The sequence below is a fragment of the Geospiza fortis genome, unplaced genomic scaffold (genome assembly GCF_000277835.1).
Source record: "Geospiza fortis unplaced genomic scaffold, GeoFor_1.0 scaffold11, whole genome shotgun sequence".
Classification (NCBI taxonomy): domain Eukaryota; kingdom Metazoa; phylum Chordata; class Aves; order Passeriformes; family Thraupidae; genus Geospiza; species Geospiza fortis.
The window spans coordinates 13,229,510-13,248,201 of NW_005054304.1; the positions used below are offsets into that span (position 1 = coordinate 13,229,510).

An 18,692-nucleotide genomic window follows, 5' to 3' on the forward strand; every position below is an offset into this window, starting at 1 on the left:
CAGCGTTCACTTCTCGTGGGCAGCATAAGAGTTATCACAGGAAGACCATGCCTGTAATTAATAGTTACTTCTAGGGGGGGAAAAAAGAAAACTAAGTGAAAAAGTTGCACTGGAGATTGTAGCTTAATGTAAAGCTGCTTTTTAAACACAGGATAAACAAGAAAAATTACACAAAACATTTCCAGATTTTGAAAAATTAGTACAGTATTTCTATTTCTGGAAGATATTTATAAAACCATGCACATAATGTGACCTCACAGACTCTCATAAAATAAATACAAAGCTTGTTGACACCGAAGGGAAGGGGGAAAAGTTGCTGTGAAAGCTTACCATCAGATGGCACCAGCGTGCTGTAAGGTGCTCCTTCCCGGCCGCTCCAACCTCCTCCGGTGTGCCTCCAGAGCCCCACCTGCAGCACGGACACAAGGGAACTTGCCTTAGAATAGTCAGGATGCAAAGTGTACCTGGTTAAAGGCAGCATCCAGCCTGTCCCGATGATCTGCTTCCGTGTGATCTGACATCAGAGGTGTCTGCCTGAAGAAAAACCCCTTACTTGGCAATTCTATGAAAAAGGTGAAACCATCCTTATAAAAAGCATGATTTCTGCTAAAGGCATTATGGTATTGCCCATAGAAAAGCTTTTTTGCCTACTGTAGTTTAATTAACTCAAGGAAAAAAGAGAATGGGAAAAAAAGAAAGGAAAAATTTTGCAATGTTTCTGAAGTGTTTCATGCAACTCTTGCAATAAAACCTCTCCTCTCTCCACAAAAGAGCCACTTGAAAAGCCTCTACCTCATGGTGCCTAAAGGCAGAATTCCACAAGTTAACTTCCAACAGAGGGCATGGCTTCAGAAAAAACTCACTGCTGAGTCATGAACAACAATCACAAATAAAATAAAGGGCCTGAGGTCACTACCTGTTGCTTCATAGTTATATCTGTATACCAAAAGCTGGCTGTTGAGATCTGTGCTGCTCAAGGACAATAACAACAATACAGCCTGAAGATCTTTTTTATGTTTTAAATGTGAATGGCTGTTTCAACTGCATGCTGACAGATGCTGCTGCAAATACCAGCCCCACTGTGCTCTGGTGTGACACTGAAGGAGACACAGCCAGCTGCAGTGAGTATCCCCTCTGCCCTGGGACAGCAATGACAGCAGGTTTTTGAACCTGCAGGGTTGCATGCCAAAGCTTGCCCCTTCCAGAGCCACTGGGGAGAACCATCGGTACCCTTCAGCACAGTCATATCAAAACCCAGAAGACAAACTGCTCTGATTAGACCCAGTACTTAAAGCTGTCCACCCAGGCTGTGGAAGGTGCAACGTCCTTTGCACCCACAGCTAATCCCCCTGCACAAGGAGAGGGACAATTTTATTGCAGCAATTCCACAGAGCAGATGTTATTGCTATAAACTAGGACTAACAGGTAAAAGAAGGGAAATCACATCCCTGACCAAGCCAGTTACAAAAACCACACATGGGCTGGACCAAGGCCTGGGATTTGAAATATGAGAGTTGGGGAAGGTGGAAAACAATGTGGAGAGAGATGATAAGGATCGATCTTCCCCCGGTGAGCTTTATAGCTCATCTTTCTGAAGGCCAAAACATTTCAGAGTCTGCAAGATAATGTTCTTTGACAAGGCAGGAAAACAAAACTGTAAATGCACAAGGCCCTGGCTACTCAATATGCCAAACACTGCTCACCACATTCACATGATTTATTTGTTTTTAAAGAAATACAGCCTTGGCTGTCTGGATAGGAATATGCTATTAGGTTAAATAAAAATGTCATCTATAAATGAATCTGTGTGTTTCAAAGATGCTGACAATACCCTAACTTTTCACCTGGAACAAGCACTTTTCAGGATTTAAAGAAAGTAAGTAATTCTGGGTGTGTTTTCAACACTAAGAAATTTGTGTGTTGTAATCTTCAGTGATCAAAGACAGTCAGAAGCCTACACCAAACAGCAGGATATCTTAAACACAAAAGTATTGCTCAAAGAAAGGTAGACAGCAGGAGCACAGGAATGCTGACAGCCCCCCCCAGAGCTAAGGATGCATCTGCTTCTTGAGCAGAGCAAGAGACATTCACTGGAGCAAGGCAGGACACAGCCCAGCTCACCAGTTCTCATCCCATTTGCAGGGGATGTTTTGTTTTTTGTTTTTTATTTTTAATTGTGTCTAAATGCAGAGTATCCCTTAAAATCACATGCAACAAATAAAAAAAGCAAAAGCTATAGAGCCATGGAGTTGAACTAATTTCCCAATAATTAACTCTTTCCATATTAGCTCCAGGTTGATGAATTGGGAAGCATGAAGGGCTGGGTTAACTTTCTACCTCTGTTTCCAGATTTAAATCTCCACTTTGAGTGAAGTTATTGAACTATTAGCTTGTGCCCTTCAGCTAAATCATTGTGCTCCTTTTGAGATGCTTGGAATGACCCCTACCCTGCCCCTGGAAAAGAAATGTTAGTCAGCAAGCATTGCAGCTACAAGGAAGACTTGAACTACAGGACCAAAACAGAGAGACTGCCCTCACAACAACATCAGTGAGAGCTGAAACAGGAATGTGTGCCCTGAATTAACTGCATCACAAGCCTTGAGATACTGTGAGGAGCACAGCATACTGCTAACAACTATGCTATATGCCAGTGAGTGCCTCTGGGCTAATTCCTCTAACCTCGCAAAGGCTAAGCAAGCTATTCTACAGCTTTCTGCAATTTGCACCCACATGTGGCAGGGCTAAAATAGCTCTGACACAACCCCAATTATGTTCAGGAGTCAAAGGCTGATGAACAGCATTAAGCTGTGAAACACCCCTTCTCCCTCAGCTATACCTGCAAAATAGATATAAATTGCAAAATACATGGGAGTAGCAGTTGGCCTCATCTCTTGATTCAGTTCAAGGCATGGACTCTCCTGGGAGTGAAAACTCTTAAGAATTTAAGGCATACAGTGTTAATTGTGATAAAAACAATCCAACATATTCTGTTAAAAATACCAGTCGGTATAAACCAGAAAATATATATACAATGTAAAGACATAGTTCCTCTGTTAAGGGTACCTCTGGTCTCTAACAGCAGAGAAGTTGCCACTGTTAAAAGTCAACAGTGGAAATTTCAACATTTTTCTGGTGGTTTACAGCCAAGTTTTAGGGAATAATGCAGCAGCATAACTGAGCTGGAAAACCAGGCAGCCAGACATGATAAGTGGGAGAGACTGGAATAGAAATACTGTATTTGTCACTTTTGAGAGTGGCAAATGACTGAACCTACCTACACTGCAGTTTCTGGAGCTAGCAGTTCCAAATAATCTACTTTTTAGGATGTTGAGTGATTGTTCCCACAAACTGAAAAGCCAAATTCACTTGTGACAAGTTATGTCTAAAAAATTGGTATTATTACCAGTATGTGAGGCGACATGAAAGCCTCTGATCTGGCTCAGCACTACATAAGCAAATAGTAACCTCGGCAGGAACCATAACTTCTGTTCTGTAGAATATTATAATGTGGGTGGGAAGAGATAGAGAATAGAAATCAAATATTTTTCACACAAGAAAGTCGTCTTGAATATGGAATTCTACAAAAAGATGTTATAAGGACACTTTCTGAGAACACTTTCTGAATTATTGTTTACTTAATTTTGACTTACCACACCAAAATATTGTAATAAATCTTTTTTATTGTATTGTTCAAATTGTATTGAATCAAAATGCAGTTAGCCAGGAATCATATTTTTGAAATTTTTGTCTTTGCTTATGTGCATCTTGGAAGATATGGCAGTTTTTGTTTGTTATTTCAACAGTGATAAAAAATGTAATGCTCCTTCAACATTTGAGTCCCCAATAATTTGCATTTATTAGAGAAAGCATCCAAAACAAGAGTCAGCTCAACTTTGTCTGCCCTCTTCCTGAAGGGACATGCAATACAACAAAGTGAAATACTATATTCCTTCAGTGTGAGATCCTTTTGAGACTGCCTCAAGTCAAACTCATGGGTAGTCTTCACAAAAAATAATGCAGACTGTTATGTGAATGGTCTCCCACATTCTCATTTCCTTCCCTCTGAGGCAATGATAAGAATCTGATATGGATAAGCACAATAATAAAATGCCCTACTCCACAAAGCACAAGCATTTTGCCCTTAATTACATGGCAGCAAAACACATTCTAATGAAACCATATCTTGCAGTGTGCTTTTCCATAGTGATACAGTGCTACAGGCAGAAGAGGAGAGCTCTGTTATCTCCTGGAGTCCTCGTCCAACACCCGGTACAGCTCCCTCACCCAGCTACTGAAGAGGACTGTAGGAAAGGAGCAGGAGACAATTCATGGGGGAAACTAGGAGTTGCAATGCCTAAGAATGAATTTTGGGGCCTCTTTTCCCCAAGCGTCACCAGACAAGCTAACATTCCCAGTATCCATCATTCTCCCTCACGTGCAGATCTCATCCAGTTTGTGAAGCAGAGTGCAGGACAAGCCACCTCCCTGGAAGCTGCCTGCTTGCAAGGGCAGGAGAAACATGAGAGCGGGTAAATGTTAGCCACCATTCAGTGAAGGCATGTGCTGTAAACAGCTATGTATATTTTCCATATTGACTTACATGTTTTTCTGACAAACACACTTAGAAGTTCCCTGCAGATGAATGATGTCAGCTCCCATCTGATTCTTTGAAGGAAACCAACCAAGATTAATTAATTACAGACTAACCATCCGTAGTTTCAGAATAATCTACAGACATTTCAAAATGGTTTAAAACCAAGGGAAAGGAGGGAAAAAAGCAAGTGCTGCCATAGTCTACTGAGCTTGCAGATCATGCACAGCCAAGCTAACCAAAAATTAATCATTGTTCCCATCAAGTTTACAAGAAGCACACATAAGGTATTTCTCTTTTTAAAATGCGTCACTAAGGCCATTTTGGAGATATCTGCTATTAAATTTCTGTGCTGATTTTGTAAGCAATCCTACATGATCAGGAAAATAAGACATATGGAGACAATCATCTTACGAGTGCCCATTTGAGATACAGATGATTTCTCTCTAACTAACTTTTCATTTGTCTCTTCTTTCACTTAAAGGGTTGTCATTGTTTTTTTGCTGGTCCCAGAACTGATTTAGATGATCATGCAACAACAGCCTCAATGAAAACAGCAGCTTCAGAGCACATCACTCAGATTTAGCCATCGCTCAGATTTCTGGAAGCCCAGCTTAAATTAAACAAACAAAATCCTTGTAACAGACACATCACTCATTCTGTCAAAACACCCCTATAACAATACATCTGGTTCAGCCAGGAAAGATACTTTTGACACCTGGAAGTATTTCCCTTCCCAAGGTCAAAAAAAAAAAAGATTTTTTTAAATTTTCCTGAGAGACAGCTTTCCTGTCTGAAATGGGCCATGCAGTGAATACCTTTTTCCAGCTGTTCCACAAGGCATTGTAGAAACTACACTGCATCATTTATATTTCAATTCTTTCAATGCAGCTAATTCAAAATCTGCAGTATTTTTAACCCCTTCTTCAGTACAAATCAACTTTAAGAGAAGTAGCCAGCAGGTCTCTTCCAGAAAAGCATTAGTTTCATCACGAGTATGTATGTTCCAGTGATCCTAAAGAAGCAAGAGCAATACAGGATTCATATGGCTTTTCCTCAAAACTCACTTGCCTTACAGCACTGTTAAAACCCAATAAAAGAGCCCAAACCATCAAAATTTTGGTTTCATGTGCCTGTTATTTTTTGTGCCTTTATCATCCCTGCTGATCTTTCATTTCCTGCCTCTGCTCAGATTCCAAGAACAGCTGCCACCAGTTTTAATCAGCCAAACATTACCAATGACCAAAATGACAGCTATGATAAGAAGTACATTGAGGCGAATGGCCACCAAGAACCTCTTTTATGAAGGTCCAGCAGGTCAAACCCACCACTGCAGAGGGGTTTTTCCTGGGAGACCTCCCACCTACTCTCCCGCTGGGCAGGCATGCATCATCCAGCTGCACTGTGCTCCCTCACTACTCCTTTGTGCTCTCTCACCCACTCCCTGCCCAAACTCCCCCTGCCCTCATGCACACGTGGTGCATGCACATCAGGGAGAGAATCCATTGTGCAACAGGGACAGAGGTCCCGCTTCTTGAGATATATCTCACTGAGGTCATCTGACTCGACACCAGCACCTGTGGATGCAGAGCTCTAGGGAAGCAGCAGGATGTGCATCCACATCCGTTCTACAAGCCACAAAAACAGATCCTGATAAAACTGACATTTAAACCAGGCTGAAATTAAGCCTCGCCCTCCTTTAACCAAAAGTATGATTTCAGTAACTCCTCACTGCAGTGACTCCTCACTGCAAAGAAGCAACACCAGAAGTGCTGAGATGAGAAGGATGAACATCAGCTGACAGCATCTGCCTGCAGTGCCTTCTGGGGACTACTCTGAAGGTACAGACATTCCCTCTTTTCAAAACAAGCTGATCTCCAAACCAGTGTAAAAACAGGCCTAAAACCATGACAGCTGGGCAGGCCAAGTGCATTTTTACAAGCAACACCATTGTGTCTTATTATTTTATCAAAACTTTTTCTTCTCTTCCTACAAAGAAAAGCAAATCTTCAATCTCTTCTGAGTCTAAAGTTTTACATTATTGGAAATATTACATCTTCATCCAGTTTCAATGAAGTCTGCTTGTCTGAAACGTGCTGTTCTTCCCAGTCTACTTCATTTTCAGAGGGAAAGATAGGATGCAACACTTAAAAGGTAGTTTGCAAATCAGACAGGGCTAAGAATTTGAGAGGGAGGGATTATAGAATGAAAATGTATTTGTGCTTTATCAAAAGCAAAAACAAGCCTACATCCAAAAGCTGTACCATCTGTTCCCCAAAACAGTCTAGGTCAAAAGATTAATGTGTCAGCACAGACAGGATTTTTAATTTGTCCCACAGAACAGATCTTTGCTCTTGGGCTGTGCCTTTTGGGAAGGCACGCTGAACTGGGAAATGCTGGAAAACTTTAACAGTAACAACAGTGACTTTGTTTTCAGAAATACACTTACATTTTATTAGATAGGAAAATGGGCTTGCTGCTCATTTTCTACAAAGGTCTTAGACTGTATCTTAATGTACACAGCTGCTTTCATGTTTCTTAAAAAGAAAAAATTGCTCAAACTCTTCTCTAGGGAAAACATTATTGTTCAAATTGCCAGACAAGAAAAACCTTGTTTAAATTTCAGCTGAAATGAGGTAAGAGACACAAGGATGCAAAGTCAGATGAATACACTTACATGTTTATCAAAATTACAGTCAAGTCTTCTTTTTCTTCCATCGAACTTTTCAGATTGAAAGCATTGGGCAGGTTGTAGCATGCAGGAAAAAGATGATGTAACTCAGAAAACAGAACTGCTTGTCAATATTTTCAGTTATAATGGACATTTCTATTTACAACATAAATAACCCTGTTCCTCCTCCCCACAACTCAACAGAATTGGGTTTTCATATACCTACAAGGATTTACTTCTCTTTCAGGGGCATTCTTTCCCCAGGCTTTTCTTTACTCAACTGCAGATTTCAAAAGCCTTAAGGCGTTTATGGCTTGGCTAATAAAGAAGAGACTGCTTGGAAAATTTGACTGACTCAAGGCTTAGAATTAGTATCTGATAGATGTGGGTGAAAAGTCAGTGAGAATTACCAGCAGTGACAGCTTTCACCCAGATTTTCAGCAAGCTTTCTAGCAGGTAACACACTCCAGAATCACTCCTTTAAACAGATCTTGGAAAAGGGAACCAGCTGAGCAGCTGCTGAAATGCTCCAGGCAAGGAAAGATCTCCCTCTGTTCAACTGTATCACCTCTTTTCTTCCACTCCCTGAAAACTTAACTGCACTATTCTGTAAAATAGCAGAGAAACTTTGCTCTCTTGAACAGCATTTCCCACAGCTAGCAATTTCTCCTGCCCAAACACCATCACCCCAAAGGCAGAACTTTTTCTGGCAATGCAGACTGTTAATTATTATTTGGAGAGGGAGGAAAATGTTAGGGATCAAATCTAAGACAACAGAGGACAGTAACAGTTCATGTCTGGCTTAGTCACACCTAGATCTGCTCTAAATTATACTGGGACTATCTGTTGTTGCACTATTAGAGAGGTTTCTCCTTTTTCTCCTGCCACAACAATTCCAGAAATGTGCTGTCTATATCATTATTCTAAAATAGCACATCATATATTGATGATTTTAGAAATCATCATTTTTTTTCTTTAAAGGTCTGCAACAAGACTAGTCCAAACACTTAAGAACTCATGTTTTTTGCAGGTAGCTTTAAGGCAGGTACCTTTCCAAAGGGAAAACACATATTTCTTCTGATTTCTTATCTAAAAAACAACAAAAAAGAAAAAGTAGGAGCAGAAGAACAAAACAACTGACAGACTAGATCAAATTAAATGTTCTTTGTCTCTTATTAGCTGGCATTAGGATGTAGATATAGTGATCTGTATCCTTTTTAACAGATAGTTATGAAGCAATTCCAAAATGGAACTTAGTTTATATTCCAGCTTTATAGGCTGCTGCACTCCTGTGGGTACTCAAATTACTTGCAGGGAGTACAGAACACACTTTTTACCCTTGTTAGAAAGAAACCCAAGAAAACAAAGGTACAAGAACTGAAGTAAACAGAGATTTCCCTTTTGATAGTTTCTAATGAATAATGTTTTTTAAAAGTGTCTAGGGCAGATACTGTAAGAACATCCACAATGAGCACCCAACTGCAAACTTAACATCACAACTTCGTAGAAACTTTAACAGGTGGTGTCAGAAACCACAGAGCCTAACAGCAGAAACATAAATTAAAAAATCAGACAAAACCAAAGGAAGTAAACATTTCTAAGGAATAAGATCAAAGGGGCAACTACAAACTCACCAGTTTCAAGAGCTTCCAGCCTTCATGCACACTTTGCAGAGCAGTTACAACAAACTGGGTTTAGCAAGACCAACACTTTACAGAAGACAACAACTTCATTCAAAGTCCTTATCAGAAGTCTCCATTAACAGTTTTAAAACCACAAAATTAATCTAGCAGGCAAGCTTAAAACTTTCTATTTGTTTTCTTGAAAGAGAGCTCTGCTGGGAGAAGTAGCTTCAAAGAGCACTCTTGACAGAAAAGTTGCCACAGCAGAGGTACCGAGAAAATCCAACCACTCTGGCATGAAACACAAACATGCTGCCAAGAGTGCAGAGGCCTCGCTAGCCCAATAGTTCAGCAAAGGTCCCAATGGGCATGTATGTTCCTGGCACGTCATGACCTGTGTCTAAGAACCCATTACTCCCAAATACTTGTGGACAGAGGTCTTAATATCACCATTCCCAAAGAGACACACCAAACTGTTGTGAGATGTCAAAAAGGAAACATTTTTGCTTTATTTTTTAATTTTCTTTAATTATTTTATTTTTTAATTTTCTTTAATTTTGGAAATCTATGTTCTCCCACTACCATTCAAGAAGTTTTTTAATCTAAAACTGTCAAATGGCTGTGGCTTTGGTGATACTACTCACTTCCGTTTTTCAGCTGTTTGCATCAATGTTTTAAAAACATAATTTAGCTGAACCAGTGACTGAGTGAACTCATTTGCAACACCAAATCTATCATAAACAGATTTTTACCTTCTTCCTGCAGGAGTAAAAGCACGAAGGATACAGACAGCAATGAAATTCTGAAATCAACAACCAATACTGGTTGTGATACACTGAGCTATTGTTCTGACCTTCAGTTTTACTCTGTACAACATGCTTGCACATTTATCCCTTTCTACAGAACAGGCAAAGCAAACAAAAAAAGGAAGTTTTCCTGTAGAGGTTTCTAGTGTTTTTTCTATAGCTTACTATCACAAGAAAAACAATCACAAGCAGTACAGTACGATGAAAGGCTCTGTGTGCCCCGGATGGACCAGAACCTGTATTCTGATGTGCCCGCTGTGCCTCCCAGGGGGGAAGTGAGCAAAACTGCATGGCAGCTGCTCCCTTTCCACCCAGAGCCTTTGAACTCCAGCCAGTTAAGAGCTGTTCTATTTCCTCTTCCTCTATTAATGCATTCAGGACATGTATCTGAAAGACTGATGCAATAGACAGGGCAAGAATGTGGATCTTCTGAATGCAAGGTTTACCATGTGTTTTTAGGATTTTATCACTACAGCAAACAAGAATTTGATGCCACACAAAGCAAGCAGGCAGTGGCCCAAAGCTGTTGCTCTTTTTCTCCTCAAGCCTATACTAAGACCAACATGTATATTGGATACAGTCATCCTGTCTTCCAGCACAAGCAGATTGCTGTAACAGTGATTGAAAGGCAGAACCTCTTACCCAGCTCCATCTTCGGGATACATTTAAATGCAGGTGCTGTCTGTGAATCAGACTGCTGCAGAGAGCAGAATCTCTGGCCTGCAGCACTGACAGAAGTCATGGTGGCAAGTTTCCACTAAGGTACCTCCAATAAATCCTCTCAGGCTGTTAGTTAATAAAGTTAAAGCAGAGTTTTGTCCCTAGTCCTGCTCCTAATTGAGTGAAGCATCTTATTCAGGGAAATTATTACTAGAGGAAAACTCTAATATAAGATAAAAAAATTCCAGAGAATACTCTACATCAGGTTGAAATGTAGCCTGTACTCCAGAACAAGCCACAACACTGTCCCAGAAAATGAATGATCAATGGTCACTCTGTTTATCTTCACCTCCCTCCCAACATGCACCCAAACTCACACACGAATTCTATGGAAAGTCCAATTTCAAATAACTTAGAATTGTGAGTTTTGACATACACATCATGAATGCTTTACTACTCAGAGTTAGCAATACTACATACTTGCATTCCAAGGACCTGAAAACTGCTCAGCTCTTAATCTTGGAATTTTAACACAGGATCACTGGAAAATTAAAGTTATTCCTTCCTTCTGTTACACAAATGTGTATATGCAAAGAGATTTCCTAACATGAAAATATTCTGCCACTATATTTTGACATTAAGCACCAAAGAATATAAAGTTCATCTTATTTTGTAAAGTATTCTATATATCCAGTTTATGAAGGAAAAAAAAAAGGTTGGGGGAAGCCAACAGGTGTTCTAATGTGTTGCATCAAATTTCTCTTGAAATAGCAGAGAAATTCATCCCTAAAACAGTAACACAGAGGGACAATGTGTATTTTTGATACATCAACCAAACCACTTAGTGGAAAGCTACTAACTGTAAATTGGAAAAAAAAGTATATAAAATAGAATTCAAAATTACACTTAGTCCTTAAAAATCATGGATCCTGTTTCTCCCTTTTATCAGCTTTGATCTGAAAGAAGATGTAGAGTACAGGTTTGTATCAGAAGCTGCAAGAACTCCTTGTTCTGAAGAAATCTAAACTGTCTTCACAGCACTAACAGCTTTTAAAACCCATTAGCAAGGCAGCTCTGTGTTATCTATCTCATTAACTGGCACTTCTGAATTTCCAAGTGACCTAGTATTTTCCAGGTGAAGTTTCTCAGTTGATCGGGGCAACTCAAAGCCTTACCAACTCTGCCAACAGAAGAATAGGAAAAAATCCCTATAATTAATGTCCCACCTGAAGGTAGGAGTATTATGCAGAGTTATGAATGACCTGGTTTGGTTTTGGTTTTTTTTTTTGGTAGTGTGGTTTCCTAGAGGAAAGAGAAACACAATCACACCACGTCTGTCTACCAAAGTCAGTTTCCAGTAAGATTTAAGATCATTTAATTATGCAGCTTACCAGCCACTCAGTCAGAAACAGTTAACAGGTGCTCAAAGATCCAACAGCCTGCATTGCCTCTACTGGGACACATGATACTTCAGCACATTAGGGATGTTAATTTTAAATTAAATATGATTAGAGAGGTTACTCAAAAGTGACATTTAATATCTGCTCGCTCCTGACAGCACACTTGTCACCCTGCACCACTAAAACAAGAGGAAGGAGCAATGCTCTTCATGAGCAAGGCTGAGCTATTCCACCTTGGTGTGGTTTACCCAGTACCTTCTAACAACAATCAATTTGTATGTAAAATAGTTTTAACTTGTTTTTCTGTGCATGTGGACAAAGTACCCCCAGCCAAACACAAAACCATTTTCCACCCTATCAATGAGGGAAGACTCTCATCTTCCACAAAGGTCAGCAGGTCAGCAGCAGGGTGGCCTGCACAATGGGCACTGGAGCACTGCAGATACTGCTGTGCAGAGTCCCTGCTCTCCCACAAAGCCTGAGTCCCAGCAGGGTAAGGGCACTGTGGGCACCATATTCAAAGACATGCCCTTCTTGGAATAATCAAGTTATAACAAAGGTGTTGTCAGAAGCATGCAACAAAGATGTGCAACCTACACTGAGAAACCACTCTTGTGTAGGAAAATGGCTTAATAAACTGTCTAATACATTTTTCATCATTCCTGCACTTTTCAGGCTTTTTTTTCCCAGAGTTCTTTTGCAAGGTCTTCCCAGTCTAATCTGCCAGTGGACAAGAATAGCACAGACTGTTCCAAGAGTCTATTATAGGAGTGTATCTTTCATACCTCAGCAAAGGTAATGATTTCAACATCCATAAGAGTGAAAGAACCATGCTAACATATTCTCTGCAATTTTACAGTGAAACAATTTTCTTCCTGCTGCCAATGCAAGCAGGTGAGCAGGAAGTGGTAATTCTAACTAAGTGGTAATTCAGACCAAGTGGTAATTCTGGTTTGTCTCACTGTCTAGACTTGGCATTCACATCCAAGTTTTAAGGTAGAGCAGTACCCTCAAGGTGTTTCACACTTGAGGTGTTTAAACTTGGCATCTGAATTCATTCTTCCTCTTTTTTTGCCCCACATTTAAAATGCCATGAATAAAACTTATTTTTTTAGTTAAGGTTGAAACCTCAACAGCCAATAGGGACACAAATCAATTTGTTCCAGTAGTGCTCCAACCAGTGTCTTTGCAGTAATAAAAACTGAATGTAATCAAATATCTAATTTTATCAGCTAAAAAACACATAGGGACAGCAAAGAACTCTGGTTGTTGTCAGTCTTTATCTTCCCCCATTTTTATGAGAAAAAGAAGTGTGAAGAAGCGTCACAATACATTAATACCATTTCTATATTTCCAGTACACAACTGCAGCCAAGACTACTTAGGACAAAACCTTATTTAAACTGCATTTGCACTATTTCAGCTTAGGGTTCTCACAAGCAACCAAAGCAACTACAGAAAGTGCTTTTTTTTCACAAAAACATACTAGTTGAAGAGGAAGAACCTTTTTGTTTGGTTTGGGGACATCTTGCTCTCCTGGTCAGCTATTAAATATAGCTCAGCAATCAAAACAGCAGCACAGATCAGCAAACACACCCCAAGATATTAAGGCCAGAACGGACCAGAAAGGTTGATCCTATCTGATGTGCTGCACATGTACAGCATGGCAATTTCTTGACAAAGCTCAGCCTAAGCTGGAATTCCATTTTGTTCCCCAGAAAGCAATTTTGCCTTGATTTAAAAGATTTTAATAGAGGGATGTTGTGGATTTTCCATAAATCCGAGATGACAATAATGAACTAGCATAATCAAAAAAGGCCAGGTACTGTATTTTTCTTCTAGGAGTTGAGCCAGTTGATCTGTAAGTTTAACCTGCTTAGATTTACAACTCTCCAGCCTCAGAAATTCCTCCTGTTTGTAGGTACCTGTAGACTACAAGAAGCTACTTAGATTGAAAAACTTCAGGCTTTTGTGCTAAAATATCTTTTTTTTCTCTCTGGAAACAATTATTGTAGCTTCTTTAAAAAAATCTCAAAACTTTCCAGTTTTCCAGCATTCAGAATTCCAGACTCACTAATGTTACATTGGGAGACTAATACTCCTAACTCACAGTACCCTCCCCATACTCACCTGCCCCAAAATCTTTTGAATACAACCTTACAATGGGGCTCAAATACAGCCATCACTATGCTCATGCCTCTTTCGCAACAGCCCCTTTACAGGGCATATCATTTACATTCTCTATTTCCAGATGGTGAAACTTATTTTTTACATCCTATAACTTTCTTTTACTTTTTTTTAAACTGTATTGAAACAACACTACTGGGTTTGGTAGCTTACTGGAAAACCTTGCACATGTTACTGCACCTCAAAGATGGAAATAATGACACTTAACCTAACTTCTGCTCACCTTTACATATTATATGGGAAAAGGATTCCATTTCAGCAAGGACACTGAGTTTCCTACCAATTAACTCTCCATTAATCAGCAAAGTAACTGGTAAAACATATTGTTTGGGTAATCTGTCTTACCAGTAACTGTATTTTGCTCTAGACACTGAGGATACTAAACCATAAACAGTGGCAGGTAAGAGCTCTTACACGGCCACACCAAACATGTGGCATCACTGCATTCAGTTTATTTTGTGCCATGCTGTTTACAAATTCAAGACATACATTTTAGGAGGTGTTAGTAATTGGTATGCTGGGAGCCCAGTTAGGCCTCACTTTTCCCACCTCCAGTTTGTCAAACTTCAAAATTTGAAATGGATTATTGCACTTTTCACAGCGTCAGAGATACTCCTTCACAAAAAGGAGAAAGACAGCTTTCAAGTCAATTTTACAAGGACAATTGGCTTCAAGGATATAAATTAAAGATGAAATGCAACACACACAACAGCAAAAGGTTTCACACCATGCAAACATAATGACTGCTCAAGAACCCCTTGCAATCAGAAAGAAAACACTTCTTTCTTACGGTCAAGCTGACCTGCCATCTCATACCTCTGTTACATTATGTGTGATTACCCATTTCCTTACAAATCTGTCCAGCAGTCAGAGCTCAGCTTTTGTCAAACCGAATACCTGAATTTCTTTCTGTTTTCAAATACCAAGCTGCCAGCTACAGGCAATTTCCAAGCTAATCAGTAAAATGTCTTTAGCACCATAATTTAAAAAAACCCTCACTTTTGTTTCATAATTAATGTCCTACAAGTTAAAGCAGTGCAATCACCTGTACATGAAAAGAATCAGAAGTAAACCATTTACTCTCTTCAAAGAACTTAACGACTCAATTATTTTTCCAAGCCAAGGCAGGCAAAGTCTAAAGCTCAGTGTTATCTCTAGAAGATTAAAGTAACAAATCAAAGAATACTTATTCTTTATCATTCTTTATAATCATTATCCAGAGCTTCATGTTAATTGTTAAAGGTAAATGACAGGTCACATTGCAGAGACTCATATTCCTGTTCTGCCTAGAGCCAAGATAAGCCAATCCAAACCCTGAGCTATGGCAAAATGATATCAGAGGCACTCCAACAGCTATTTCATTCCTATATATATAGGGAGATCTACATCTATCTCTATATAAATAAACATATATATATATCCTTCCTGTCCTTAGCTGAAATTAGAAAAGCCTGAAAACAAGGTGGATTCTGGTCAGTGAACTCCCCAGTTCACTTCAGAATTCTCTTCCAGTAAGGAACAAAAATATTATTTTGGCCTGATTCAACTTGATCTATTTCTGTTTTGCTGCTAAACCATGCTTGTTATTTTCAGAACATTAACATTTGCATTGCATCTTCACTATCTGGAATCTGTAACTCCTGGAAACGCAGCATCCAGTTTTCCAAAAGTAGCACGGCATTATTCTTACCAACCAGGAATACATACACAGACATTGTGGCTACCTTCATGGATCTCCCAAAGGGCTTTAGTACCCTAAAGATTACGTTTTTTCTTTAAAGGAAGTCTCTTACACACTGATCAGGGTGCTGACCAACTGCATATTGGGAGACATTAATCACATATCCCACCACCCATCCAAACCCATCAGACCATGGTCATCAAAACACTAAACTGACAAAAGGAAGAAAACAATCTCAACCCTTGGAGCTCCTGAACCTGCAAACAAATTTCTACTCAGTCTTGAGAGATGGCAGGCACACAGGCAGTCCTTGCATTACCAACTGGGGACCCACTGACACTTCCCACTCCCAGCTCAACATGGCATATCCTGTGGGCAAGGGTGACTAGGGGAATACCTGCAGAGAAACAGCCTTGTTAGGTCTATGAGCCATCTAACTTGGATGGCTTGTCCTGTGCAACCTGTAATCATACCATTACAGGCTACCCGAATAGAAAAGCCGTTAAGGGATCTTTTAGCTCTGCATGAGTTTTGCACATACCTTAAATTTACACAGGACAGAGAGCTCCCACAACGCAAGACTCACATTTTCTGGTGTTCCAGAGCAATTCAACCCAAAACAAACTGATACTTCAGCGAGAGCATTGTAGACAGAGAAAGGAAGGGAGCTGCTGTAGCTATAAAATGGCTCAAGCCTTCACAACATGTTACAGGCCTAAAGGTACAAAATCGAGGTACATTGTTCCAGCAATGGTGTTTGGATTTTCTGTACTGTTTAAGTCTGTCACAGGGAGCTCAGCAGGGCGAATGTGACCAGCATCACAACACCAACCTACAGCACCACAGCTTGCTGCTTTTCTCTCCACAGCCCCTTCTGTACCTTAGCCTTGCCTCTACACCATTCCTGTAGCAGACACCTCCCTCTCACTCTCAATTTGCATTTGAATAACCCAGAGACTCCACCTATATTTTGCTATCACTTAAATTTTACAGGTACTCAGTACAGCCTGGATTTAATCTAAGAGTGCCTGGGATTTCAATAAAAATAAACCGCAAATTATGGGGTTAGTTTCTTTGTTTCTAGACTTAACATTTGACTCTTAAGAGCAACCCAAGGTGAGCAGGTCCTCTGAAATAAGGGTAAGCAACCTTTCTGCTGGAGCTCTGCAGGGCAGGATGGACAGATGCCTGGGGCAGGAAAAGGAAGGCTTCAAGAAAGCTGTTGGGAGCACTGCTGTCAATCTTCAGTAGTCCTGCAACTCTCAGTTCACCTGGTGGTGCTCACAAACATAGTTCCACCTCTCCACACTCTCTCACAATACTTTTATTCCAGATGAGACCATTTCCACGTTCCTATTTCCTAAGACATTTTCCATGTTCCTATTACCAGGATCATGAAAGCCAAGCAGGTAAGGACAATAGCACCATTTCCCTCCACTTTCTTCATCTGAAAAGTAGATCTGTGTTTAAGAAATCAGATAGGAAAGAGTTGACCTCAACTGCTGTGTTTCCAGATGTTGGTACTTACTAATGTTATTATTGACATGACAATCTCTTTTGAAAACTTTAAGAAATGAGATTCCACCACTTGCTTGCAGACTATGGGGTCAGACAGCTAAGCTGTAGCAATTCACCCACCACCATGTATTTTTTATAATACATGTTGTAAAGTAATTAGTCTACTTACTTTTTCTTTTCCTTTCTCCAAAGAAAAATACCATGAAAAGCAATAGCCAGATGACAAGATTTGGACATATCAAAATTTTTTAAAAACCACAAATGCATTTTGCATATTATGCATTTCTCAGAAAGGATACAAAATGCAAATGGTACTGAAATTTTTTTAAGTGAAATGCTTCAGCCCAGAAGCTGCCTGCCACTTCTCTGATAGCTATTTCTTTGTCGTATTCAGGCAAGTTGTTTTGACAGTTTCACTTCTATGTTGACTATAAATCTGTGAATATTTCATGGATGACTGAACTGGAACAACTATCAACAATATCCATCAGCTTGGAGCAAGAAGATTTAGCCATGGTCCAATAGCTAACTGCAAACCTGTATGAGTCAAAGTGCTGAAAACCTGTATTTATTTTACACTGTGTAATTCATTTGGATTTTATAAAGTAACTGTAAACTACCTGACTAAATTAACAATGTACTTCATGAGCTGCATTTAAACAAAAAGGAAACAGCTCAAATGTAGAAAAGAAGAAGGAAGAGCTTTCTGAAAATTAAACTGGAACAAGTGCAAAAACTCTTACAGGGCTGCAGCTTTGCTAGGTCTCCATGGAGTGCTGCTTCCTGACACCAAACCATTAGCTTTAGTTCATGTTGCTGTTTAGCTCCTGTCATGGAAAAAGTCACACTCCTGTCTCAGTACAGCCGATGCTTGAGGAGCAGCTGCTCTGGTAGCTCCTGCACTTCCAGCCTGTGACAGAGAGCAGCTGATTGACACCTGCCAAGGAATGATAAAGGAGTGCCCTAAGACAACCCTCTGCAGCTCCTCACTCCACGTTCTCTGAAAGATGCCTCTGCTTGAACAGCCTGACTCCTACGTGGCAATCACAGCTGGCATCTGAAATATGAGATGTAATGAGCACCTGGCATCTTGGTCCTTTCCACGGTTTTATTTGCAACTGCTGGGTGTTCAGGCACAGACAGCAAAGAGCACCTCTGCACAGAATATAACAGCTGCCAGTATCTGCAGCTTGACAACAGAGCAGTGAGCCTGCCAAAATACGTTTTAGAAAAAACTGCTTTTCAGAACAGGGGAAGGTTGGAGGCAGGAAATATATTCTTATCTTTAGAGAAACTTCCAGCTAATTTGATTGTATGTCTCTGTTTCACAGTATAATTGATTATCTTTGAATCTCAGACAAGTGCTGCAGGCAGGGAAGAACAATTAACTTCTTTACTAGCTTTGAAAAACCAACACAGTTTAAATAATTTAAGCTACTTAAAGGTAACATAGAAAACTTAAGGTAGAGGAAAGAACAAATCCGGTTTGTCTGAGTGTCATCTCTGCATCACATGTGAAAGAGTGCTGTGTGCTTCCCTGCCCTCAGCCTCAGCAGG

General features: G+C 40.0%; 1 protein-coding gene across 1 annotated transcript in view; it reads right to left on the reverse strand.

Annotated features, from left to right (window-relative positions):
* The window catches only part of MCUB (mitochondrial calcium uniporter dominant negative beta subunit), a 46,307-nt gene that overhangs the window by 8,075 nt on the left and 19,540 nt on the right, over window positions 1–18,692 (reverse strand). Inside the window, 3 exon segments of the mRNA XM_031066490.1 lie at window positions 1–2; window positions 4–70; window positions 331–409. The exon segment at window positions 1–2 is cut by the window's left edge and continues 99 nt beyond it. Of these exon segments, the coding sequence (XP_030922350.1) occupies window positions 1–2; window positions 4–70; window positions 331–409 (148 nt within the window).